The sequence below is a fragment of the Salmo trutta genome, chromosome 25 (genome assembly GCF_901001165.1).
Source record: "Salmo trutta chromosome 25, fSalTru1.1, whole genome shotgun sequence".
In the NCBI taxonomy this organism is placed as follows: Eukaryota; Metazoa; Chordata; class Actinopteri; order Salmoniformes; family Salmonidae; genus Salmo; species Salmo trutta.
In genome coordinates, this window is record NC_042981.1 from 42,904,296 (window position 1) to 42,923,372 (window position 19,077).

The window sequence follows — 19,077 nt, forward strand, 5'->3', positions numbered from 1 at the left end:
TCCAGCCTCCTGCCTGGTGGCACCGGTGGTCTGGGAGGTGGACGCGGACATCCAGCGGGCGTTACGGACGGAGCCTACTCCTCCGCAGTGTCCAGTGGGTCGTAAGTACGTTCCGCTCGGTGTTCGCGATCGGCTGATTCGGTGGGCTCACACGCTTCCCTCCTCGGGTCACCCAGGGGTTGAGCGGACAGTGCGTGGTATTAGTGGGAGATACTGGTGGCCCACCTTGGTGAGGGACTTGAGGTACTATGTCTCCTCCTGTTCGGTGTGCGCTCAGAGTAAGGCTCCCAGGCACCTGTCTAGAGGGAAATTACAACCCCTCCCGGTTCCACAACGACCATGGTCCCACCTGGCGGTGGATTTCTTGACCGATCTCCCGCCGTCTCAGGGCAACACTACGATCCTGATCGTTGTGGACCGGTTTTCTAAGTCCTGCCGTCTGCTTCCGTTACCCGGTCTTCCTACGGCCCTGCAGACCGCGGAAGCCTTATTCACCCACGTCTTCCGGCACTACGGGGTTCCCGAGGATATCGTCTCAGATCGAGGCCCCCAGTTCACGTCCCGAGTGTGGCGGGCGTTTATGGAGCGACTGGGGGTTTCGGTCAGTCTGACCTCGGGGTTTCACCCCGAAAGTAATGGGCAGGTGGAAAGGGTAAACCAGGAGGTGGGCAGGTTCCTGCGGTCCTACTGCCAGGACCGGCCAGGGGAGTGGGCAAGGTTCGTGCCATGGGCCGAAATGGCTCAGAACTCTTTGCGCCACTCCTCCACCAACATGTCACCATTCCAATGTGTGTTGGGTTATCAGCCGGTCCTGGGGCCATGGCATCAGAGCCAGACGGAGGCCCCTGCGGTGCAGGAATGGGTGCAGCGCTCAAGGGAGACCTGGAACGCTGTGCAGGAATCCCTGGAACGAGCCAGGGAGCGACAAAAAGCGAGCGCTGACCGGCACCGCAGCGAGGCCCCCGTGTTCACCCCAGGGGAGAGAGTCTGGCTCTCGACCCGGAACCTGCCCCTCCGCCTGCCCTGCCGGAAGCTGGGTCCGCGGTTTGTGGGGCCATTTAAAGTCCTGAGGAGAATAAACGAGGTGTGTTACAGATTACAACTTCCTTCTTATTATCGTATTAACCCCTCGTTTCATGTGTCTCTCCTCAGGCCGGTGGTAGCTGGTCCGCTGCAGGAAAATGAGGTACGGGAGGTCCCTCCACCCCCCCTCGACATCGGGGGGCCCCCGGCGTACACAGTCCGGTCCATCTTGGACTCCAGACGCCGGGCGAGGGGCCTGCAGTACCTTGTGGACTGGGAGGGGTACGGCCCGGAGGAGAGGTGCTGGGTACCGGTGGAGGACATACTGGACCCAGCGCTCATCCGGGAGTTCCACAGCCTCCATCCGGATCGCCCTGCGCCTCGCCCTCCGGGGCGTCCTCGAGGCCGGCGTCGGCGCGCGGGGGAGTACTGTCACGACAGTGACGGATGGTGGCGCCCCTCCTCGGCCGGGCGGAGCTCGGCGGTCGTCGTCGCCGGCCTACTAGCTACCATCGATCCCTTTTTGTTTCACTTTCGTTTGGTTAGGTCTAGGTAGGCACGCACCTGTCTTGGGTTAGTCATTAGTAAGGGTGGTTATTTAGGTTAGCGTAGGATGTATGTGGTTGTACGTGATTGTGTTGCTTGTCCGGGTTTTTTTATGTGAAAAGAACGTGTACTGAGTTTTCCTTCTGCCAGTGGTTTATTTTCTTTGTGTACACCATCGCAGAATATTTAAGGGCTGCGCCCCTATACTTTGGCGACCACATCCAGTTGCTTCAAATAAAGAAGTGTGGTCACGAACTCTCTGTCTCCTGCGCCTGACTCGACCTCTCCTGTCGTTCTTCGAGCCAGCCCGTGACAATCACATATAATTTTTGAAAGCATTGTTTTGGTATTTTATTTGTTGTTTTTATAGTTGATAGGGGGTTGCGTTTAACCTGTTTCATTTTTGTTTCTTTTTGTGAGTGGAAATTATGTCTTAGTCTTGACTGTATTTGTCTATTAGTTTTTTTTGTATTTTTATTTCTTTGAGTTCTTTGATTTGATAGGGGGTGAATTGTTCAATTTCCTATGTTAGTCTAGAGTTTTGTGTATTGTTAATTCAATCATTTTTATATAAAAAAAATACGCCTGAATGTGTCTGCTCCCGGAAGCTAAGCATGGTGAGGTCTGGTTAGTACTTGGTTGGGAGACAGCTTGGGAATACCAGGTACTGTAAGCTTTTTGTCTAGTCGAGTATGCTCTTCCATACACAATAATGATACACTGCTCAAAAAAATAAAGGGAACACTTAAACAACACAATGTAACTCCAAGTCAATCACACTTCTGTGAAATCAAACTGTCCACTTAGGAAGCAACACTGATTGACAATACATTTCACATGCTGTTGTGCAAATGGAATAGACAACAGGTGGAAATTATAGGCAATTAGCATGACACCCCCAATAAAGGAGTGGTTCTGCAGGTGGTGACCACAGACCACTTCTCAGTTCCTATGATTCCTGGCTGATGTTTTGGTCACTTTTGAATGCTGGCGGTGCTTTCACTCTAGTGGTAGCATGAGACGGAGTCTACAACCCACACAAGTGGCTCAGGTAGTGCAGCTCATCCAGGATGGCACATCAATGCGAGCTGTGGCAAGGTTTGCTGTGTCTGTCAGCGTAGTGTCCAGAGCATGGAGGCGCTACCAGGAGACAGGCCAGTAGAGAGTTCCACATCTTTATTAAATGAAACTCACAAAAACAATAAAGAGCAACGAACACGTGAAGCTATGGAGTGCTCACAGGCCACTACACATAAACAAGATCCCACAAAACATAGTATGGGAATGGCTGCATAAATATGATCCCCAATCAGAGACAATGATAAACAGGTGCCTCTGATTGGGAACCATACCAGGCCAACATAGAAACAGAACGATTAGATAGAAACACCCCCCCCCCCAGTCACACCCCGACCTAACCAAAATAGAGAATAAAAAGGCTCTCTATGGTCTGGGCGAGACACAGGTTTGTAGGCCTCCTTGCTCGCACACAACTTTTCAGTTCCGCCCATACATTTTCTATAGGATTGAGGTCAGGTCTTTGTGATGCCCACTCCAATACCTTGACTTTGTTGTCCTTAAGCCATTTTGCCAAAACTTTGGAAGTATGTTTGGGGTCATTGTCCATTTGGAAGACCCATTTGCGACCAACTATTAACTTCCTGTCTGGTGTCTTGAGATGTTGCTTCAATATATCCACATAATTTTCCTCCTCGTGATGCCATCTATTTTGTGAAGTGCACCAGTCCCCCCTGGAGCAAAGCACCCCCACAACATGATGCTGCAACCCCGTGCTTCACGGTTGGGATGGTGTTCTTCATCTTGCAAGTATCCCCCTTTTTCCTCCAAATATAACGATGGTCATTATGGCCAAACTGTTGTATTTTTGTTTCATCAAACCAGAGGACATTCCTCCAAAAAGTATTTTCTTTGTCCCCATGTGCAGTTGCAAACCATAGTCTGGCTTTTTTATGGTGGTTTTGGAGCAGTGGCTTCTTTCTTGCTTTGCGGCCTTTCAGGTTATGTCGATATAGGACTCGTTTGACTGTGGATATAGATACTTTTGTACCTGTTTCCTCCAGCATCTTCACAAGGTCCTTTGCTGTTGTTCTGGGATTGATTTGCACTTTTCGCACCAAAGTACGTTCATCTCTAGGAGACAGAACGCGTCTCCTTCCTGAGCGGTATGACCGCTGCGTGGTCCCATGGTGTTTATTGTTTGTACAGATGAGCGTGGTACTTTCAGGCATTTGGAAATTGCTCCCAAGGATGAACCAGATTTGTGGAAGGCTACAACATTTTCTTTCTGAAGTCTTGGCCTATTTCTTTTGATTTTCCCATGATGTCAAGCAAAGAGGCACTGAGTTTGAAGGTAGGCCTTGAAATACATCCACAGGTACACCTCCAATTGACTCAAATTATGTCAATTAGCCTATCAGAAGCTTCTAAAGCCATGACATAATTTTCTGGGATTTTACTAGCTGTTTAAAGCACAGTCAACTTGGTGTATGTAAACTTCTGACCCACTGGACTTGTGATACAGTGAATTATAAGTGAAATAATCTGTCTGTAAACCATTGTTGGAAAATGTACTAAGTACATGTCCTAACTGACTTGCAAAACTATAGTTTGTTAACCTGTTAGGCCTAGGGGGCAGTATTTACACGGCCGGATAAAAAACGTACCCGATTTAATCTGGTTACTACTCCTGCCCAGTAACTAGAATATGCATATAATTATTGGCTTTGGATAGAAAACACCCTAAAGTTTCTAAAACTGTTTGAATGGTGTCTGTGAGTATAACAGAACTCATATGGCAGGCAAAACCTGAGAAGGTTTTATGCAGGAAGTGGCCTGTCTGACAAGGAGTCGTTCTTCTTGTCTCTGTTTATTGAAGAGTGGGGATCTTAGCTGTAACGTGACACTTCCTACGGCTTCCATAGGCTCTCAGAGCCAGGGAAAAAGCTGAACGATGACGAGGCAGCCCCAGGCTGAAACACATAATCGCCTTTGCCAAGTGGCCGATAAGAGGACAAAGGAATTAGGCGCGTGCCCGAGTCGACCCCGTGCTGTATTTTCTTTCGGCTGTTTACCTAATTGCAGATTCCCGGTCAGAATATTATCGCTTTTTTACGAGAAAAATTGCATAAAAATCGATTTTAAACAGCGGTTGACATGCTTCGAAGTAGGGTAATGAAATATTTAGAAAACTTTTGTCACGAAATGCGCCGTGCGCGTGACCGTTATTTACCATTGGGATAGTGTCTTGAACGCACGAACAAAACGCCGCTGATGGAACATAAATATGGATTATTTTGGACCAAACCTACATTTGTTATTGAAGTAGAAGTCCTGGGAGTGCATTCTGACGAAGAACAGGAAAGGTAATCAAACTTTTCTAATAGTAAATCTGACTTTGGTGAGTGCTAAACTTGCTGGGTGTCTAAATAGCTAGCCCTGTGATGCCGGGCTATCTACTTAGAATATTGCAAAATGTGCTTTCACCGAAAAGCTATTTTAAAATCGGACATATCGAGTGCATAGAGGAGTTCTGTATCTATAATTCTTAAAATAATTGTTATGCTTTTTGTGAACGTTTATCTTGAGTAATTTAGTAAACTGTTAGTAAATTCATCGGAAGTTTGCGGGGGGTATGCTAGTTCTGAACGTCACATGCTAATGTAAAAAGCTGGTTTTTGATATAAATATGAATTTGATTGAACAAAACATGCATGTATTGTATAACATAATGTCCTAGGTGTGTCATCTGATGAAGATCATCAAAGGTTAGTGCTGCATTTAGCTGTCTTCTGGGTTTTTGTGACATTATATGCTAGCTTGAAAAATGGGTGTCTGATTATTTCTGGCTGGGTACTCTGCTGACATAATCTAATGTTTTGCTTTCGTTGTAAAGCCTTTTTGAAATCGGACAGTGTGGTTAGATTAACGAGAGTCTTGTCTTTAAATAGCTGTAAAATAGTCATATGTTTGAGAAATTGAAGTAATAGCATTTCTAAGGTATTTGAAAATCGCGCCACAGGATTCAACTGGCTGTTACGTAGGTGGGACGATTTGGTGCCACCTGCCCTAGAGAGGATAAGAAGAAATTTGTGGAGTGGTTGAAAAACGAGTTTTAATAACTCCAACCTAAGTGTAGGTAAACTTCCGACTTCAACTGTATCTATAGGTGCAGTGTTCTGTGTGTTTTACTTTCCTTTGTTGTAGTCTTGGTTGAGTTTGTGGAGCAATGTGTTGTCTGGTTGTCCACCTGTAAAGTTGTGAGGTCTGCGGCTCCTCTAGTGTTTGGTGGGCGTGGCCCAGGTGGTGTGGGTTATTTTGATTGGTCCGTTCTGTTACTCTGCCTTGCGGCAGAAAACAGGTTTTGGGTTGAGGGGTTCAGATTGAAATAAGAATTTAATTGGGATGCAATTAAGGTTGGTGTAGGGTTAGAGTTAATGTCAGTGAAAATGTGTGTATATCTCTGTAGGTGTGGTGTTCTATGTGTTTTGCCTACCTTTGTTGTAATCTTGGTTAAATTTGTGGAGCGATGTGTTATCTGGTTGTCCCACTGTAAAATTATGAGAAGTGTGTGGAAGGGGGTTTGCTGCTCCTCTAGTGTTTGGTGGGCGTGGCCCAGGTGGTGTGGGAATTTTTGGTTGGTCTGTACTGTTGCTATGCCGTGTGGCAGAAAACAGGTTTTGTGGTAAGGGGTTCAGATTAAGGGGAGAATTTGAGTGGGATGCAATTAAAGTTGGTGGGGGGGTTAGAGTTAAGGTCAGGCACACATGACAACAATACATTGGTGACCCAATATGACAAAGTCCAACCTTGTAGTAACACAAGGCTTGTTAAAATGTTATTCGGTATGGATAAAACTATGGAGTGTGACAAAATGGGGATTGCAATACATTATAAGGGGCAGACAAGGTTAACAACATGAGGTCAGGCACAGAGCTTGTTTTGATATTTCAACCTGCGTGTCGTGATCGCGTTTGGTGTGGGGGGACAAAATCAATTTGCGCACGAGCGCGTCCAGATTGGGATGGGGTTAGGATGGGGTTAGGGTTAGGACGGGGGTTAGGGTTGGGATGGGGGTTAGGGTTGGAATGGGGGTTAGGGTTAGGATTAGGGTTGGGATGGGGGTTAGGATGGGGGTTAGGATTAGGGTTATGGTTAGGGATAGGGTTGGGATGGGGGTTAGGGTTAGGTTTTATATTTGGTAGGGTTAAAATAAACTTTAGTTTTTTTAGGTGCACAGGCCTATTCCTATGTGCCCCTCCAATGTCTCAATAAAATGTAATTCAAATACAATACCTTCACAGAGTCGCTAGATGGAAGCATAGGATCATAAATAAAACAGAGATGGTACTGAGTGAGTCTTGAAACAGTAGGCCAGGCCTCTGGAGGGCTGAATTTTCTAGGGCATGAATAAACAAGTGCATGCTCTAAAATCAATCAGTTTTAGTTCTATTTATTAACAGAGAAACATGCACATTGTCCATCAAACCACCTTTCTTTCTTTCAAAATTGAAATTTTTGTATTACAACTAAAAAGGTGCAATCCCTCCAACCCCTCCCCACAGGGGTTTCTCATTTAAACCCTCCAGTGTAATGTTTTTTAAAACTCTGATCCAATTGCATTCCTCTGCCCCTTGCTGTCTCCCCGTCCACCCAGGACCCGACTGCAGACCCGATACACTGAGGTTAGTGATGGGGTGATCTTGAAAGTGATTAACCAGTACTGTATGTAATTATGCGTGTTTGATGTTGTACAGATGTTGTTTCAACCGGGTTTCTATTGTATGTTTTGTTTGTCCGATATAGGGTTTATTGCACATTGTACAGGTGATAATATAGATAACATTGGAGGTGCTGAGAGAGAGGCCATCTGTGATCAGGGCAGAGGTGTCACTGTGGGGATTGGAGATTCATGTTCTCTGTGTGTAGTGGGTGGCATGGGGTTTGGGGGGTTGTGGTGGTATGTTACTGAACTTTTCCTGAGTGAGTAAGTCTTTGAGATTTGTATTCTTCCTGAATGCTGAAATGATTCTGTAAGGTTGAAGGGGTGGGTAAACCTGTTGTACTATGGAGAAGTTGTATTGCTTGATGTAGGGGTCTATGTGAAAATGTTGATACCAATGGGATGAGAATTTTCGGTTGATGGGATGATGAGGAGGAAGGGTTAAGGTTGGGAGCGGGATGCGAACCTGGGTTAGGGTAAGGGTTAAGGTTAGGGGTGGGATGTGAACCCAGGTAAGGGTTAAGGTTAGGTTTAGGGGTGGGAGCGGGATGTGAACCCAGGTTAGGGTAAGGGTTAAGGTTAGGGGTGGGATGCGAAGGGTTAGGTTCTTTGCTAGTTGTGGAGTCGGTTGATCCACTTCCATCGCTGCCATGTGGAAACCGGAGGGGGGATTAGGGAGGGTGACTCCACGGCATTGACGCATGAGCCAGGGGGGTCCGGGTACACCCGGCCAGAGTTGTAGACCCCTTGGTTGCCCACTTGTAATAAAAAGGCTCTGGGGTGCGATGGCTGGGCGTTAGGGTCAGTCCGTCAGTAGGGTTGGGGTTAGGGTTGGGGTGAGGCTACACACAGATACAGTATGCTTAAAAATATCTTCCCAACGTTTGTTCTTACAGAATCGAAAAATGTGTAAAAATGACTTTAGTCCTTTATGTACACCCCATCATGAGCATAATGTGCATTACTACAGAGTCTCAAATAGTGAAATCTGATAATTTGATGAACACCAATTGTTTAACGATTAACTAAAACTAGTTCCTTCCATAATCGATCTTGAGTTGTAAACCATGTGGTGCGCTGCACAGAAAAGGTTAAGCCTTGATCTTGGACTTCCCTTAAAATATCACAATGTGTCATATGCAGGCACAACCCTTGCTACATCCAATTTCCCAGCACCAAATACTTCATTTAAATTGGTTGAATTTACCAAAGACACATCAGCCATTGGCTTGTCAATACAGTTATGAACTAAACTCAACAAAAGCTAGTGTGTGAGGCGCGTGTGTGATTTTTTTTTACAATGCATTGTTTTCAATTATAATGACCTAAGCAAAGCTGGGCGAGCCGGTTTTTCCGCTTTGCGGTCTCGCTCAGTTAGAACGTGTCAGCTTAGCCTGGCTGACATGCAACCCACTGTGACTCACTGGTCTGCTATATCGGACTTGTAAAAAGAGAAATTAGCAAAAGATTTGAGTGACTTTGACCGAATATTTGATTGGTTCTCCTATGCACCTAATTTGCATGTGCAATGCCCCCCCCCCCCCCCACTTCCTCATCAATTTGCTACGCCCCCACAAGCCAAGCTAAAGTTGTGGTCTGAAAATGGAGCTTTGTGAAAAAGAGAGAGAGAGACGACACTGCCACATAAGTTATAGCATGTTAGCAGATCCCATAGACTTTCAGTCATTGCACTGACACTAGTTAGCAATCGCACTAACACTAGTTAGCAACTTCCTTCAAAATGCACGCAGAGACGTAAAAAGGTATCCATGAGTTCATCTGATGCTGTGTAGAAAAATCTTGCACTATCCCTTTATGTAAACTAACTAACTGCCTGGCTTTTCTTAAATGTTGTGACATCTATGTGACAAGAACATCATCAGTATTATGTGTGCATTTTAATGGCCTTTGCATTGTTTGAAAGTCACACTCACACATTTTTTTTTAAGACATTTATTTTGGTCATTTTGCTTTATATGACATGAATCTTTGGAGATATAACAATGTTGTTGGTAAACAATTTACGTCAGTATTTTGTGGTGTGTTATATCTTGTTTTATTTCTTATGGTCAATTTGACCATTGCCATTTCACAATATTCAAGTCACATACAAGGAAGTCAGGTACAACATGGTGCACAGAAAGTAATTAATGCATCTGATTGGTCACCAAAAAAAGGTTGTACAAAAACAAGAATCACTTGCTGTAATCAGTAAAAAAAGAAAAAAATGTGAAATAAGAAAATTTCAGGACACAACAAATCCATAACACCTCAATTTCACGTTGCCTCCACTCACAAAATAAAACTCTGAATCATTGATAACTTTGTTGATTGCCTCCACCATCCCTGATAACTTGTTAGATCATTTATTTCCTTCCTCTTAGCACCCACTTCTTGTATTTTCAATTTGAGATGCTTCTATTCCTCAAAAAAGAGAGAACTGCCTGGTTGGTAAAGACAGGGAGGTAACTTGTTTGATAAATAGCTTGCGGATTTTGTTGTGTGGTTATTGGGTGAGATCGTATCACGTTGAAGCGATAAGGAACCCAGAGAAAGAGCAGTGGACGTTCTCAGCGGCAAAGACGCCATTGGCCTCATCATCGGGAATCTGAAGGTAGACTGTGTCATTCACATCAAGCATAAGGACAGTGCTACCGGACATCTGGTCCAAGAAGCCCTTGTTGTACTCATCATAGCTGAACATGACTGGCTTGACGTTCTTGTACAGAGCCACCAGAGCATGAGCCCCATTCACGTGAACGGTGTATGAGAAGTAGTAGACTCCAGGGACCTGGCAAGTGAACTTCCCAGTGGTAGTGTCATAGTGATTCTCTGCATTGTACACCTCATTGTCAAACTTAATGGGTTCCCCAGATGGAGGATAAGGACTAGTCAGGGAAACAGAGAAAGCAGACATTGGGGCCTTGACAAGAGTAGGCACCATAACCTCACCCATGCCTATGCTCTTCTCAAAAATTACCTCGCTAGGAGGACCAGGTGGGCCGGGAGGTCCAGCAGGGCCTTGGCCACCATCCTGACCATCACTACCAGGGGGCCCAGGGGGACCCTGAGGGCCGGGGATTGCCTTAACGGCCAGTCCAGCTGGGCCAGGTGTGCCAGGGAGACCTGGGTGTCCTTTAAGACCAGGTGTACCTGCGGGACCAGCAGGCCCAACCGGGCCTCTGGTACCTGGGGCGCCGGCAGCTCCAGCCTCCCCTGCCTCACCATTGCGCCCTGGGAAACCTTTGGGCCCGGCAGGTCCTGGGACACCTGAATCACCAGTTGTACCTGTGTGGCCAGTGTCACCTTTGTTACCTGGAGCTCCAGTGGCTCCCCTGGCACCAGTTGGCCCTGTTTCCCCAGTATAACCTTGCTTGCCCTGGAAACCTTGTGCTCCCTGATCTCCCTTATATCCCTTTGGTCCCTGGGGTCCCATTGCACCTGTGTCACCTTTGGGTCCCATTGCCCCAGTATCTCCCTGGAAGCCTCTTGCACCCTGACGACTGGCAGGACCCATGGGCCCAGTAGCACCAGTAGCTCCAGTGAATCCATGTGCTCCTGGCTCACCCTTCTGACCTGTTGTACCTGAGCTTCCTACAACTCCCCTTTCACCTTTCTGTCCATTTGCTCCTGGCTTTCCATATCCAGGGATACCAGGAGCACCAGTTGCTCCAGTTGCTCCCTGATGACCTTTAGGACCAGATGAACCAGGCATACCTGGAGCCCCATTATCACCTGGTTTTCCGGGCTGACCTACACCAGGACCCCCAGTGTGGCCCTTAGCACCTGGCAATCCAATGGGACCAGCGGCCCCATCCCTACCTGGGCTACCTGACTTTCCTGCCTCACCTGGGAATCCTGGCTTGCCTAGCTTTCCAACACCGACTGCTCCAGGCTGCCCAGCTGGTCCCATAGGTCCCACAGCCCCTGTCTCACCTTGTGCCCCTGGGATACCCACTCCTCTGTCCCCTTTAGCTCCTGACAAACCAGGCACACCTGGATGTCCCTTAAGACCTGTTTCCCCCCTTGGTCCCATTGCTCCGGGCAGACCGTGAGGTCCAGGTATGCCAGTGGAAGAGATCCCAGAAGGTCCGGGGCTTCCAGCAGGTCCAGGCATGCCCCTGGGACCCTGAAGTCCAGCTGCCCCCACCTTTCCTTTCTCGCCAGCTGCACCAGGAACACCAGGCTTACCAGGACCACCTGGGGAGCCAGGTTTGGCAGGTGCGGAATAGCCAGCAGGTCCGGGTGGTCCAGCAGGGCCCTCTGGTCCGGGCTGTCCCACAGCGCTTTCCCCTGCAGGGCCAGGTGGGCCAGGGGGGCCCTCTGGGCCGGGCTCACCTGGGGTACCGGGCTGTCCTGCCACTGACACCACTGTGGGGAAATAACAAGTCACCTTATTAATACAACAGATGACAAGTGATCCTCTTGTAGTAAATGTGTTATTGGCAATTGTCTCTACCTAATTATAGAATTATAATTAAGTCAGCTACTATTGTCGATCATTCTCCAATTATTATTATTTTAATTTAAGACTAGGAGCTGAGATTGGTGTGCCACTCCTGAAGTGTGCACTTGTCCACTCCTCCATACATATTTTAAAGCATTGGAAAGGTGTAAGCATATTTATATTTTTTTCCTTTTAAATCCATTAAGTATAGATAAGTACACATACTTGTTCAGAAGTTTATAGAATTGGGAGGCAGAAATGTAGTGCACTTTAAAAGCACAATTCTTTGACTTCCAATACCCTATGTGGGCACCTCAAGGTACTATGAGCACATTTAGGTGCCAGAATGTAATAAAAAAGAATACTAAGATAATACTAATAATAACACTCATTTACAAACAAGTGGGGCACCTTATCCTATTTGTTGTGTTTTATTGGATAGGGTGTAGCTATAGACGTGTAGAGATGGAAGAAAGCAGGAGAGAGGGTGCTAGAGCACTGAGTCGGATTCGAACCCATGCTCACAGCTGCACAGTACATATGATCAAAGGCAGCCGATTAGACTGCTAGACCACCCCAGACAACAAATGGGGGCACTTTTGGTTTTTGTACAGCAGGGGCATAGCCAGAAATACATTGGTGGAGGGATCAGTGTCTCCTGATCCCTCCTGTCTCAGCCTCCAGTATTTATGCTGCAGTAGCTTGTGTCGGGGGGCTAGGGTCAGTCTGTCACATCTGGAGTATTTCTCTTGTCTTTTCCGGTGTCCTGTGTGAATTTAAATATGCTCTCTCTAATTCTCTCTTTCTCTCTCTCGGAGGACCTGAACCCTAGGACCATGCCTCAGGACTACCTGGCTTGATGACTCCTTGCTGTCCCCAGTTCACCTGGCCGTGCTGCTGCTCCAGTTCCAACTGTTCTGCCTGCGGCTATGGAACCCTGACCTGTTCACCGGACATGCTACCTGTCCCAGACCTGCTGTCCCAGACCTGCTGGAACCCTGACCTGTTCACCAGACGTGCTACCTGTCCCAGACCTGCTGTTTTCAACTCTCTAGAGACAGCAGGAGCGGTAGAGATACTCTCAAAGATCGGCTATGAAAAAGCCAACTGACACTTACTCTTGTGTTACTGACTTGTTGCACCCTCGACAACTACTATGATTATTATTATTTGACCATGCTGGTCATTTATGAACATTTGAACATCTTGGCCATGTGCTGTTATAATCTCCACCCGGCACAGCCAGAAGAGGACTGGCCACCCCTCATAGCCTGGTTCCTCTCTAGGTTTCTTCCTAGATTTTGGCCTTTCTAGGGAGTTTTTCCTAGCCACTGTGCTTCTACACCTGCATTGCTTGCTGTTTGGGGTTTTAGGCTGGGTTTCTGTACAGCACTTTGAGATATCAGCTGATGTAAGAAGGGCTATATAAATACATTTGATTTGATTTGGATGAGGAGTATTGTTTTCATAATAATGTATTCTTGTTTTGTATTTGCTCAATCTAATTGGGTGGGCCTGGCATGGCCTGGCACTCCAGGACCTCCTACTTGTTTGAGTGATGGAGGATGGACATTTTAATTTATGGACATGAAAAATGAAGAGGATTAGAACTTATTAAAATAAGTAAAGTATTGTGTTACACTCAGCAATTGTAAGAGTAATAATCTTTTTTTTTTGCTCTGTTTTGCTTCCATATTCAAATTTCATGTACATTTGGTTGATACCTTATTTGTTTATACTAGGATTCCCAGAATGCAATTCACCACCTGACCATTTACCAAAATGGTGTACTACATCTTTGTTTTGGGTAGGCAGGTTAGTTAGTTAGTTAGCTAGACAGAAGTAAGTAGTGTTTCCCAATTTAACCTCGCTCTGGTTTGACATTTGGTTAACACCCCCTTTTGCTGGAAACATGGGAACCTGAGTCCTGGGGCTGTATGTATCAAGTGTCTCAAATTAGGAGTTTTGATTTATGATCCATATAATCTTATTCATTGTGATCTGATCCTGAATCAGCACTCCTACTCGGAGATGGCCCCCAATAAACTGCAAAATGTCGGGGTACTCTCTCCCTCAAGGTCATTCCAACAATTTTGGCACATTTATTCAAAATGTTTATCAATGAAATTGCCCTTTTGTCCATGTATGTTAAACCTGCATGGGGGAGGAAATCGCCTAATAAGGCAAACTAGAATAGTACTTTTTTTTTTTTTTAGGAATTGCCACTTCGAAAGCATTGGGTATGATAGCATTAACAGTGCAAGTCAAACCTGCATAGACATTTAAACCTGCTGAATTATTAGCTCAAAATAATTTTCTCAAGGGTTCAATCTGTTCTTATTTCGCCATTTCACCATAAAAAAGCTGAAATTTCATTCTTAAGAAACTGGAGTATGGGGAGAAAACAAGCATTTGTAAAGCAGAATGATGAATTCTAAGAGTCTTTTTTTAATTAATTGTTTGTGGTCACATGACCCAGGGTGTAAACGGCATGTCCTTGGTCAAATGTAGAGGCCTAGTTTAGATTCATCAAAACATATGTTTCTACTTTTTGAAAGGCACACCTATACATTTCTGGGTGATTGAACTGTAATTGACGGTGTTAAAGTCATATATGAACAAGAGGCACATACTATTTTACATGATATGAAAATACAGTTGATGACAATTGAATGTTCATTTGCTACAGCAAGAAACCAGTAATGTTGAGCTGTCTATAAATTATTTAATTGTTATCTTCTAGATCTTCTATTGTAATGAATAGCTGACTTTGCCCTACCTAACTAAAAAGTCAGTATCGGTACTGTTACCATCAGTTAGGTAGGGCAAAGTCAGCTATTCATTACAATAGAAGATCTATAAGATAACAATACAATAATTTATAGACAGCTCAACTTATTGCCATTTTATAAATGACTGAAATGAGCTATCTGTACTGAAGTGTCTTTTTTTAAGGTTAAATATAAAAACAATACTAAAATATCAGCACATCTATATTCCCCACTAAGTTCTTTACAACTGAGTCACTGATCTAACTGGGGATCCTAATATCAATCAACTGCTGAATCACTGCTCTAACTGGTCATCCTAAAATCACTTCTTAAGACCTAATGAAGGCACCAAGAGATTGACTGAGAATCCAGTAAAAATTCAATTTAAACTCAATTGAAGTGAAGATATCGCGAAGGTATTAAAACGCTCAGTTCTAGAATTATAACAAAATGACTGTTGAAGAAATAGGGTTATTTAGCCTGAGTGAGAGCAATAACAACTGCATACACAGTGTACTCACTTCAGACAGTATGCAAGATAATGTGATTCAAGTGTTACTATCGCTGTGAATTATTATAATGTGTGTTTATGTGTAAATTGATCCCGTAACGGATGGGTTGTCTACTGCCAATATGACACAAAAATAAAATGTAATTTATTAGTTCAACTGTATGTCTGAGTGTCCCTGTGCAAGAACTGAAAGTGGACATCCTCAGATGGAAATCACATGTTAAGTGGAAAAATGTGCACATATATATGCATATTTGTGGTAAAGTGTGAAGATGTTAGATTTATCATTGATTATAGTTGAACTCTAACATTGTCCATTGAAACTGTATCACAGCAATTTCAAAGACATCACCTGTATCATACTAGGCAATGTAGACTAGGATGTTGGTTCTTACCGTGGCTCTTCACAGAGTAGGGCTGGTATTGGGGGGAGGCCTTTATTATTTTCTTCACTACATATCGACCACTACCATGAACAGCTGTCAAGGCCACCAGGAGGAGGAGGATGCTCAATACTCTTACTTCCATTTTCTGAAACAGGAAAAAATTACTGTACTGAGCTTTCATTTTGAAGTTGCTGCAATGACTCAAGCAAGGCCATTTTTGTAACACTCTTTTTTTCTCTCTGCACACATATACTGAACTCTGAACTGCACACATAACTGAATTACACCCCCCCCCCCACCAAAAAGCACAACAAATTATATAGATAGCAAGGAAATTCGTTTGAATACTGAGTTTCAACCTCATGGATCTCTGCCTGTTCTCCTAGAACTCTGGCTATCCTGCTTGGTATCCTGCTTGGTCAAGACTCAGAAGGGCCCTATTGTTCATTGCACCAAGAGATTAAGAGGATAGAGAGGAAGAACACACATACCAGCATGCAGTTGAGTGAGTTGGAGTTCCAAAAAAGGGGTAAGAAATCTTCAGCACCACTGTCCTCCTACTGCTGCTGTATATCCTTAGGTTAGGAGCACGTTGGAGAATTTGCTGCCTCCTAGTACAATGATGTGAGTATTTATACCATATCTGCCCCTTGGATCATAAAAAATAGCCCCCACCACACAAGTACCTCCCTTCTCAGAGCTACACTGTAATTAGCTAACAGATCTGCCCAATGCAGGCATGTCACATACTGTAAGGATGCCTATTTGCTTTGAATAGTTAGACACATGATTAGAACTTATTTTAGTCTTGCAAAATAATCAAGTTTAGACACCAAAATGTAAAATAGTTTACTGTTTGGTTTGAAGATTTATTTTAATTATTGCTCTTGTTCATATGGGTTTTCCCTGTAACGTTTTTCCTCTACCATATGTGTGGTGAACAAATCTGGTAAATGTTCTTCCAGATTTTGTCAGTTTTCTGTCAATATTACCATAAGAGTAAACAGCTAAATCTGTGTTAAAAGTGTTAAACTAACTCGTTGTAGTTCTAATTTTAACACTTTTCAGTGTGTATATGCATCCACTCTCAGCAGAGTGAATTTCATACTTTCAAAATTGTTCAAATGTCTACATTTAGACAATTTTTCGGTAACCCTTTACAGAGTAGATCATTTACACTGGCTGTGTGAAATTCACGATACACTGGAGTGAACTAATAGGCATTTCACTCTACTCTGGAGTGAACTAATTATCAATCCAATGTGTCACAAAGTGCTATACAAAAACCGAGCCTAAAACCCCAATGAGCAGTTGGAGCCCCCGGTGCACAACTGAGCAAGTGGACAAGTACATTAGAGTGTCTAGTTTGAGAAACAGATGCCTCACAAGTCCTCAACTGGCAGCTTCATTAAATAGTACCCGCGTCAACAGTGAAGAGGCGACTCCGGGATGCTGGCCTTCTAGGCAGTTGCAAAGAAAAAGCCATATCTCAGACTGGCCAATAAAAATAAAATATTAAGATGGGCAAAAGAACACAGACACTGGACAAAGATATGGCTGTTTCTTTGCAACTCTGCCTAGAAGGCCAGCATCCCGGAGTCGCCTTTTCACTGTTGATGTTGAGACTGGTGTTTTGCGGGTACTATTTAATGAAGCTGCCAGTTGAGGACTTGTGAGGCTTCTGTTTCTCAAACTAGACACTCTAATGTACTTGTTCTTTTGCTCAGTTGTGCACCGGGGCCTCCCACACCTCTTTCTATTCTGGTTAGAGACAGTTTGCTCTGTTCTGTGAAGGGAGTAGAACACAGCGTTGTACGAGATCTTCAGTATCTTGCCAATTTCTCACATGGAATAGCCTTCATTTCTCAGAACAAGAATAGACTGATGAGTTTCAGAAGAAAGTGCTTTGTTTCTGGCCATTTTGAGCCTGTAATCAAACGCACAAATGCTGATGCTCCAGATACTCAACTAGTCTAAAGAAGGCAGTTTTATTGCTAATTTAATCAGAACAACAGTTTTCAGCTGTGCTAACAAAATTGCAAAAGGGTTTTCTTATGATCAATTAGCCGTTTAAAAGTATAAACTTGGATTAGCTAACACGACGTGCCATTGGAACACAGGAGCGATTGTTGCTGATAATGGGCCTCTGTACGTCTAGGTAGATATTCCATAAAAATTCAGCTGTTTCCAGCTACAATAATCATTTACAACATTAACAATGTCTACACTGTATTTCTGATCAATTTGATGTTATTTAATGTACTTTTTTTTGCTTTTCTTTCAAAAACAAAGACATTTCTAAGTGACCCCAAACTTTTGAACGGTAGTGTATATTTTTATGTATATATATATATATATATATATATATTTTTTTTTTTTTTAAATAAAAATGTGGGTCTCAAAACAGAGCCCCACCTGCCCTGAATGACGGGTATGTTTTCATTTGAAACTTCAGTATGTGGAGAATAGGGCAACACTTTTAATTATATCCTGTGATCTGCAGTACTAAGGACAGACAAAATATTGAAATATCACTTAGTCACGTGCTATAGATGTAGATGACAAAATATACATTTCAGATATAGATTATCAATGATAAATATTCTTATCTATCAAAGACTAAACACATTGCGAGTATGTTTTCTTTTTATGTTTCATTATTAAATGACCCTCTACGCACATATCCAGATACTAAAACAAATCTAAAAACAACCCCAGGTTTTTGGCGCCGCCACAGTGGAATCATTGCCTCAGCAAAATGGCATTGAGGATAGGATATACATCCCCAATATATATCTGCCCCAGCCTGTCTGTATTTGACAAGCCTGTTACCTTTACTTACTGTCTGAACATCTCCCACCCGTCCTATGATAAAGTAAACAAACACTGGAAGGGCAGCAGAGGTATGGCTCCTCTCTTGACCTAATATTACAACAGTCATAATAGGACCTAAATGCACACCTACCTAAGGCTAAACACACTTAGCCCTTTACCCTAAAATGAACACAGCAGCCTGGATTCTGTTTGGTCGCGTACACAGTGAACCTTTCATTTCATCCACTATTTTAGGCCTAACAGTTTATAGTCCTTAACTTGTGTATTTTTGTTCGTTCTTCACCCTCGAAACAGCTAATAACGCTCTAAAAATAAGTACTGGAAAAGCCATTTGTGTTGGACTTGTTTTTTCTCTGCCTGGTGAATGCAGTGTAGTGTGTGGTTGGCCAGTGCTCTTGAGATGATCAAGACTTGAACACCAGGGGGCAGGTTCTGCCATTCACTTTGTGGGATGTGAAGTGGCCTTGCCTCTGTGGTCGCTTGTTGTTATTTTGGGAGTCTTTTACCTTAATATACATCATCAGGCATATCCCTACAATTATAGCTACTGACACAATGTAGTATTTCCTCAATTAGCTACTGTATATCCCCCTGTATTATGGTCCCTGACCCATGTCTCACTTACTTTGGGATGCTCTCAATGTAATTTCTGAATTTCGTCCACGCTATGTAAGAAATGCATACACCCAAATAATCATAGTTTTATAACACACAAGTGGCCATAAATTATGTGTAGGGTACTTAATATACAGATTGTGTCCTAAAACGTTTTGAACATAGTACCATTTATGGTTGATTTCCTGCATTTTCAATGCACT

At 44.0% G+C, this 19,077-nt stretch overlaps 1 protein-coding gene across 1 annotated transcript; it reads right to left on the reverse strand.

Annotated features, from left to right (window-relative positions):
- Nucleotides 1-9,255: 9,255 nt before the first annotated feature.
- Nucleotides 9,256-16,068, reverse strand: LOC115162601 (collagen alpha-1(X) chain). The gene is made up of 3 exons (XM_029714062.1): nucleotides 15,916-16,068; nucleotides 15,434-15,569; nucleotides 9,256-11,680 (listed from the first exon to the last, which is right to left on the reverse strand). The coding sequence occupies exons 1-3, from the start codon at nucleotides 15,919-15,921 to the stop codon at nucleotides 9,834-9,836; spliced, it is 1,989 nt and encodes a 662-aa protein (XP_029569922.1). The 5' UTR covers nucleotides 15,922-16,068; the 3' UTR covers nucleotides 9,256-9,833.
- Nucleotides 16,069-19,077: the final 3,009 nt, after the last annotated feature.

What these genes read in the sequence shown, in the direction of transcription:
- LOC115162601 (XM_029714062.1), bottom strand. An exon ending in CTACTCTGTGAAGAGCCACG is followed by an intron (nt 11,681 to 15,433) that starts GTAAGAACCAAC and finishes ATTTCCCCACAG; the next exon opens with TGGTGTCAGTGGCAGGACAG.